The following is an 8,988-nucleotide window of genomic DNA, read 5'->3' as shown; positions in this document are numbered from 1 at the left end:
GAGAGAGAGGGAGGGAGGGGATGGAAGGGGAAGGAGGGAGAGGGAAGGAGGGAGGGAGGGAGGGAGGGAGAGAGAGAGGGGGAGAGAGAAAGAGAGAGAGAAAGAGAGAGAGAAAGAGAGAGAGAGAGAAAGAGAGAGGCAGACAAGAGCACTTCCTGGTGCAGCCTTCAGTGATACATGAGCTTGGCAATTCTCTGTGGATGCTTATGACATTTTAAGAGATGAAAGGGGTAAATAACACTCAAGTTACTTAATTACAATGGCAAAAACTGGTAACTAACTCCAGGCTGGACAGCCGGCACTTAGCTAACCTGTGCCTTGTAATCGGAGGATACACGAACTCTCAGGCCACGCTGTACAATCCAACTCTGAACCCAAGTGTAATGAAACAATCAGAAAGCTGTGTAAAGGTATGTATGTGGCAATCTCATGTCTGAGGTCTTGCAAACAGGCTGTGGCTATCTGGAGTGGTAGTGCGCACCTATAATCCTGAACTTGGGAAACGAAGGCCAGAGAATCAGTTCATCCTCAACTACACAGTGAGATCCAAGCCAGGCTGTATAGCTATGGGGCCAGGCTGGCCTACATAGGACTCCGTTTCAATAAATAATTTTAAAAAACAAAAGAAAGAGGAGATGGCTCCATGGACGAAGCACTTATCATGCATGTGAGGCCCCATGTTTTGATGCCCTGGATACACACACAGCCAAGAAAACACAGTGGCTGCCTCCTGGGAGGCAGAGCCAACACATGCTTCTGAGAACTGGCTAGCCCAGGTAGAGCCAGTGAGCTCCGGGTCCACCATGAGACCCTCCATTGAGAAATACAGTGGGGAGCAATAGGGAGAGAAAATTGATATTAACTCTGGGTCTCCACATGCTCGCACCACAGATCTATGTACACATACATGTACACACACACACACACACACACACACACACACACACACACGCGCGCGCGCATATGCAAACATGAACACGCAAGCATAGATGCACATACGCCACATATACATACAAATAAGAGAAAGTAGCCCGAGAAGATGACTCAGTTTGTAAAATGCTTCCTGGGCAATCATGAGGCTTTGCATTCCCCTGGGGGCCCACAGAAAACACTGACTGTCTAGAATCCCTGCCCCAGTGAGCCTACAACAAGAAGGCTCCTTGGGTTTACTTTACTAGTCTAGAGCCCACGTGGCCTCCAATAAGGTGGAGGGAACTAGACTGTAAGATTCTGTGGCTGAAGAAAACATACGCCCTTGCTGCAGGACACAGAGAAATCAAGGCAGAAAAGGGTTAGAAGCTTCCTCTCTGCGGGCGAGCCCACAATGGTGCAGAAGGCACGATGCAGGCTGTTGTGGAAAATTGTCGCCAACACATAAACTCAATGGTGGGCTCTACGTGCAACAGTACTGACTGGTCAGACAAGACGGGCCAAGTCTGGGAGGAACCAACCACTTTGCTTAGTGGATTGAAGGGAATTAACTTCTGGTACTGTTTGCTTAGGCTAAGGAGGCCACAGCCCTAGTCGGGAAGCCACTGATGTGGCTTTGCTAAAGAGGCATGAAGTGCCCTCCAACATGCCCTTTAAATAACTCTATGTACGCCCATAGGGGAGGGAATAAGATGTGTAATACGGACAAAGGCACTCAATAGAAACCTCTGACTGCCATGCACATGAACGTGCACACCACCTCTTTCTCTCACACACACATGTTACACATACTAAGTAAATAAAATAAATTCATGGCTAAAAACGTAAAGAGATTTGGGCATGTAACTCCACCGCAGAGTATACGCTTAGTCCACAAGATTCTAGGTTCAATTCTAAGAAAGATTCACTACTAAAAAAAAAAAAAAAAAAAAAAAAGAACCTTTTAAGAGAAAAAAGAAAAAAGAAAGAAAGAAAGAGAGAGAGAGAAAGGAAGAAAGAAAGAGAGAAGGAAAGAAAAAGAAAAAAACCACCCTGCTCCAAAGGACAGAATACTGACACACATGATATCTAAACGGGCTACTACTCGGTGCTCCAAGAAGGAACAGTAACTGGAAGGTCTCACAACCCGGCTGCTGGATCAGCCCCTCAGCCCCACCGTTAAACCATATTCAACCATATCTAACGTCAGGGCTCATTGCAAAGATAGTACGGGCCAAACACTGTATTCTGAATTTCACTGTTTTATGCTAACTGGGCAAGAAAAAGGGTCAGGTCTTTAGGAGACGCACAATTATTAGAACAAAAGACCACGTCAGAACTTATTCTGAAACAGTTCGGCAAAACCACCATCTACACACACACACACACACACACACACACACACACACACACACACACACACACGGGACCAGCTTAGCGACTGGACATAGCTGGTTCACTGACATTTTTGGCTATGTTTTATATACTTGAAAGTCTTCCTCCCTCAAAAATGTGTCTAAATGTCAGAACAATTTAGAGTAGCATTAAATAGTTTGGGACGCCTTGCGGAGCCTGTGTATGATGACTGCTCCCTTATGACCATTGGCACTCACTGGCAGACACGAGGGAAGGAGAGGAAGGGCCATCTTGGAATGCAAAAGCCCTGCCGAGCAGGACTTGCTTGGGTCTCTCACAGACCGTGAATGACTGGAAATCTTCACCAGGTCACAAAGGGTCAGAAAACGGTGAGGCAAGCCTTAAAGAGAAAGGATGGTTATTCAATTCTCCTGACGCCAGCTACCCGGCTGAACAGTGAGAAGGGGCAGGCCCAAGACACTTGCTGAATAAACTGTGGTCCACACATGCCCTGGCACAGCTAGGAAGAAAAGCCCTGTACACTGATAGACAAGTTGCTGATTTTTTTTTTTTTAAGTGATGGTGTGAGCTTTAAAGCCACCAGTGAAAAGGTATCTATGGCATTACCAGTCTTCATGCCAGAGGAGAAAAGAGGTAAAGAAGCTCAGAAAGAATGCATAAGAAAAATACTGAAAGGTGTCTCCTACGGAGACTGCTAAGAGATGAGGTAGAAGGGTTAGGTATGGAACTTGCTATGTAGACCAGGCTGGCCTCCAACTCACAGAGATCTGCCTGCTTCCGCCTCTGGGATTTAGAGGGGCGCGCATCACCCCACCTGACCCTTTCTAAGGTCTTGACCTTGGGAACAAAATGGGAAAGGGGAAAGTAAGTTTAAGCAGAAACAGATAAAACCATCTAGATTTAAATAAATGCTGCTATAAGAGGGAGTGGAAAGGAATAACAAAAGTGTAATCCAAAAAAAACTTCTGAACTGTTTCTAATCTCATAATCTCTCTCTGTATAGGAAACACGACCACAGGCCTGGAGAGGTGATTTAAAGGTTAAAACACTTACTGCTTTGAAGTACCCAGGTTAGGTTCCTAGCACCTACATCAGGTGGTTCGAACTCACCCGAAACTCCAATATCAGGGGACTGATGTCCTCTGGCTTCCACAGGCACCGCCCAAATGTGTCAAATCTAAACTCACACAGGCACACATACACATACATGTAAATACACTAAATGAATCATAAAATAAAAGAAGAGTTGTCTCTGAGCTCTTTATTGTAGGCTTGTTTTCTGTTGAAATTTTGGTTTAGAAATTCTAAAAATGATCTGACTACGTCACAGAATAAATAGAGTGAGAACACTGGGAGCCAGGATTCTCACTGGGGAAGAGGAGACAGGAAAAGCCCAGAATGAAGGTCTCAGGTTGGGATGTAGCTAGGCAGTTGTGACTTCTAAAATACCTACACACCATCAGCTCCATCTACAAAGGGCCCGCCAACAATTACATCCCAATACCAACACCTCTAACACCCTGGTCTTCGATTTCCTGGGTTATTTCCTGGGTCAGAGAAGTGACTGTGTGGCCCTGAGTTCAATCAAGGAACTAAAGTAAAAGGTTAAACAATGTTTGCCACTAAAGGTAGCCAGGGTTCCTTGCACAAAAGGCCAATTCTCCAGCTGGGGACAAGTAATGCTATTACTCCACAGTAACTAGGAACAGAAATGAAGTCCCACTGACAAAGGAAAAACCATTTCTGTGGTCGGATAGAACACAAGTCCCAAACGGTCATAAATAAGGATGCGCATGCACAGGGGTAAAGAAGGGCGACTTCTTAGAAACCTGATTGTTAATGGCAGTGGCAGAATGAAGGAGAGAGTCCTAATTTCGTGACCACCTGCTTCAGATAAGAATCATCATTGTAAGTCAAAATTTAGTGGTGAGGCCCGACAATGGTCCAGAGACTCATCGGCCCTTCAGGTGTCTCCTACAGATAGCTTACTCATTTGGGGGGGGGGGGGGGCTGAATACTAACTGCACAGTGAAAGTCAGACCGGACTTGAACCAGATGTCCAAAATGAACCACTAATAAAGGTTAGACAGCTACTGTGCGTCTCCTGATGAGCACTATGTTGCAGGCAGAAATGTACACCCTGAATCTCACCCTATAGAACCTTCATGAACTCAGAGGGGAAAGCATTTCATAAACTGTGTAACAGCTAGGCGGTGGTGGCACACACCTTTAATCCCAGCACTTGGGAGGCAGAGGCAGGCGGATTTCTGAGTTCTGGGCCAGCCTGGTCTACTGAGTGAGTTCCAGGACAGCCAGGGCTATACAGAGAAACCCTGACTCGAAAAACCAAAGAAAGAAAGAAAGAAAGAAAGAAAGAAAGAAAGAAAGAAAGAAAGAAAGAAAGAAAGAAAGAAAGAAAGAGAAGGAAGAAAGGAACGTGTACTCTTCAGTGTCAACATCATCGGAGAGAAAGGCTGAGGCTTTGTTACAAGCTAAAGCAGAGAAGACTGCACTGAAGGCTGCTGCTGGTAAGGATGGAGAGCTGTCCTGAGGAACAAGGGTTGGAGAAAAAAAAAACCACATTATTCAAATAAGACTAAATGAGGCTGAGATTATCACTACAGAGCCGCAGCACTTAAATCCCCACACGGCATAAATACACTCTGGCTACAGGAGAGAGTATGGATTTTCTTAGGAAATCCACACAGAAGTGTCACTATATAAATGGCAGGACATATGCAACCTACTTACAGAAAGTTCAGGGAAAAAAAAAAATCATGTGTGAGCAGCTGAGAACAGACCGGGTAGCGTGGCTCCATCCGTCTCTCTGCTGATCCCGCCATCTCCCTGTTCTCCACTACAGACTGAGCAGGACCAGAGACGGGAAATAGTGAGAGGCTTCGTACCGCCAATGTCAGCTCAAACCTTCCCCACAGACCACCCCATTTCTGCATACCGATGAATGTGGCCGAGGCACAGGTTCCTGCTTTGAGCCACTTGTTTAAAATGTTAAGGGCTTTTCGGTGAAGCCAGTGGTAGGTGATAAAATACAAGGACAGAAAAAGGTTATACACAGACATTTGAGAACACCAGGGATTTCAATTGATACAGCTATTGCATTTTGGTGGTATGATGTGCAAGAGGAGCTATGGTGTCCAGGAATGTCCTAAGGCATCTTTGGCTACAGCAAACACAAGCACATCTAGCCAGAGAGGAACGGGTAAGCAAATTTTGATACGTGCTCTCTGTCGAAGACAACTGTTCAAAAGACTGAACAACAGGGCAGAGGAGAAGCTCCCAGAGAGGCACCAGACCACCAGGCAGCAGTGTGTCTGAGGAGGGTTACTGTCAACAGTCAAGGAACAACTATGTATACATAAATGAACATGGTTTAACTACAAGATGCAGCCCAGATAGAAAAAAATCAGCCACTGCAGTGTCTGAGTGAAGGTTCAGAATGCTGTCATCGTGTATAGTCAAGTGCCCCAAAACAATGGCCCGAGGGCACTCAGAATGCAGATGGTAGTTATTAACCCTAGGACCACCCGAGTGAGGGGTGCCACGCATTTCTTTTCCTGTCCTTGAGACAGCATCAATCCTAAAATGAAAACCCGTGTTACACAGTGAGTAGCTGCGGCTAAACACTGATGTGTCCCACAGCTTAGGGGGCGGACCCTTGGCAGTGCTGAGTAGGATCTAAACTTGTGGCTCTCGACTTGTGGGTCGTGACCCCTTCGTGGGTAGAAAGACCCTTTCACAGGAGCCACCTAAGACTGTAGGAAAGCGTGGATATTTACATCACGATTCATAATGGCAGCAAAATTACAGACAGTTATGAAGTACCAATGAAAGTAGTTTTATGGTTGGGGGCTGGGAGGGGGGTCACCAAAACGTGCTGAACTATATGAAGGGTGGCAGCACTGGGAAGGCTGAGCACCACTGCTCTAAGCGATGTGACCCATCTGGGACAGTAGAGGGAACAATTATAAAAACAGCCGAACTTTGAACTGCTGACTACCTTGCTATCTATTTATGAGCAGGGAAGATGACTGGTGCCCTCCACACTGTAAATGTCTGAGAATCCAGAGGAACAAACATCAGGCTGCTGGCACAACACGAAGAATTCATTCTCTCCGTCAAAAGAATCTAGTGAAATTGAAAGCAAAAATCCTAATAGTAAAAATTGGGGACTACTTTCTCTGAAATCTCAATCATTCTTTCAATTAGGCAGTTCAGGTGAGAAATTAGCTCTTCCCACGCTGTGTGTGTTTGGGATACAGTTTAAAGTCACAATCGGGGCACTCTGTAATTAATCACCAGTGACTCTTAACAGGTCGCTAGCATCGTAAGCTAGTCCCAGGTGCCAATCACAGATGATCTTTATTTGGGTCTGTTCTTTACGTAGTCTCCAGGACCTCCAGGGAAGCAATCACTTCCTTGGGTCTTTAGATTAGACGAATCCCATCGTTCCAGGTCAAGCAGATTCCAGATATGATGCACAGGAGGAAATATCCTAGCCAGGAACCTCAAGTGTGCAGTTTCCTAACTCTGACGTAGTCTTTCAACATTTCCTGATCGCAGCTGGGCTCCAGTCTGTGCGCTTCCCACAAGCACAATATAAAGTGGGTGTTGGTTTGGTTCTGGGACACTGTATCCTTGTGACGTTTCTTAACCAGGCTTGTCTTAAAATGCATTACCTTAGTAGCGGGCTCAGGCTCAGGCCCATACCCTCAGCCACTCAGTAAGTTCTAAGTGGTTCTTGGGGAGTCCTGTCCTAAAAGAAAAAGAGGAAGCCCCAGGGCAATGTAGGTCAGTGGTAATGCTCTTACCTAGTCTAAGGTCTTAGACTCAATCCTCTACACCACTGAAGAGAAAAGTTATAAATGTTTTACCTTACCGGCCTAAACCTGAATCACTTTATCAGCAAAACCGCAAACCATCTCTAAAGGTTGTCCCGGGTCAGATATCCACAAGGGTCCCAAGTTCATCCTACACTTTGTGGGTCCACCTCGCCCATACGCTGTGGAGTAGCAGACTGAATTCCAGTCTCTGCCCTGGAGTAGACCCTGTGCTGTTCCACAAACCTTGAATTCACAAAGCACATGCCAAATGCCAGTGAACAGTCTATGAAAATAAATAAGGAAAGAACGCATATTTTATAGGTGTACTGTTCTCTATAACAGCCGGGTGTGTAGCCTACCCAGGAGGCAAGGATCTGCGCCGCCGAACCACGCCTCCCAGCGCAATCAAAGACACTGGAGAATCCTCCTCTAGGGACAGGGAGTGATCCTGGATGAGCCAAGGCAAGTTTAAAAACACGTAGCAGTTTGTTTTCTCTTCCCCTCCAGCGATGGGTTTGCATCGTAGGAGTTTGGGTCCCTCTAGCAATTACTATTCCCAGCGATAAACAGATCTTGAGCTCCAGGGAGAATTTACTTCCCGGTCCAGAAAAGAAAACCAAGTTCCTTATTTTTTACTAACAACGCCTTCTCCAATCAACACTCGCCTTCCCTGGGGCGAAGGGGCACGCCTCTCCGCGCCACTAGGAGCCTGTGGCTGCTCCTGGGGGCGCCCGGCTTCCTATCCCCGGGGACGGGGAACGCTCGGGACAGCGGGAGCCGGTGACTCTAGGCTGCAGGACACCTGGGGCCGGGGACTGCCGTGTAGGGAACAGAAGAGCCGTGGGCAGCTGTGACCGGGATGGGAGGCCAGGGTCCGCTAGGGTGGGGACAGAAGAGCTGGTGGGGACAGCTGAGACAGTGATCCGGAGGCCTGAGACTGCCAGGGTGGGGAGAGTGAAGACCAGTGACTGTAGGGGTGGCGACGGCTAAACCCACAACGCCACCGAGGCTGGGGACAGCGGAGGCCGGGGACTGCCGGAGCAGAGCACGGCGGAGGCCGGGGACTGCCGGGACTGAGCACAGCGAGGACTGGGGAAGGGGACCCGAGGCCGCACTCACCCACTTTGTCCTTGCCGTACATGTGGCCAGCCACCTGATGCGACAGCGGCACGCAGCCTCCGAGCAGGCGCGGCACCGGCGGGCTGTCTCCGGTGCTTCCCGGCGGCCGCAGGCGCAGCGCTGGGGACTCCGCGGCCATCGGGGCGGCGACACTCGGCGTCAGGCGTCAGGGAGGACCGGGCGACATCGCCCGCGCAGGCCCAGCGCGCGGACCCATGCCGAGACCGCGCTGCCCGCTCCGCGGCCCGCACTCTGAACCCCGGCCGCCCGCGCCGGGGATAAGGGCGCCGCGGCCCCGCCTCTGCCCGCCCCCTGCGCGCTCCGGCCGGGCGAGCACCACTCTGAGCATGCGCGACAGCTACTCGCCAGCTCCGGCCCAGCGGTGCTGAGCATGCCCAGAGGCTACCCTGCTGGATCCGGGCCAGCTTCACACTGATCATGCGCAGAAGCTATCCGACCAGACCTGCTCACCACCGTCCACTGAGCAAGTCCAGAAGGTAGACCAGCTGCAAACTGAGCAGGTCCTGAGTCCGAGCTCGCTGCCGACCCGCTGCGAACATGCTCAGAGGCCACAGGATGGGACTCTTGTCCCAATGCCCACTGCTTGCATCATCACCAGCAAGCACCTCAGAAGTTCCAGGGGGCAAGCTGGCCTCCGGGATCCCGATGTGAAAAGCGCCTTAGGCCTAGGAGACCCGCAGCAGGGCAATCCAGAGAGGTGACTGGTTATGGGCAGACCTCC

General features: G+C 49.0%; 1 protein-coding gene across 2 annotated transcripts in view; it reads right to left on the bottom strand.

The window, feature by feature from the left end:
* Ipmk (inositol polyphosphate multikinase) overlaps positions 1-8,564 on the bottom strand; it is a 36,583-nt gene extending 28,019 nt beyond the window's left edge. Inside the window, exon 1 of one of the 2 annotated variants that reach the window (XM_031347253.1) lies at positions 8,247-8,564. In XM_031347253.1, coding sequence (XP_031203113.1) covers positions 8,247-8,385 — 139 coding nt within the window. In that variant the 5' untranslated portion in view covers positions 8,386-8,564. The remainder of the gene's footprint in view (positions 1-8,246) is intronic. The other variant, XM_031347254.1, reaches the window with a different exon arrangement.
* Between the last annotated feature and the right edge of the window lie 424 nt (positions 8,565-8,988).

Source organism: Mastomys coucha, unplaced genomic scaffold, assembly GCF_008632895.1.
Source record: "Mastomys coucha isolate ucsf_1 unplaced genomic scaffold, UCSF_Mcou_1 pScaffold3, whole genome shotgun sequence".
Lineage (NCBI taxonomy): Eukaryota > Metazoa > Chordata > Mammalia > Rodentia > Muridae > Mastomys > Mastomys coucha.
This window is presented reverse-complemented; position numbering and strand designations above follow the sequence as displayed.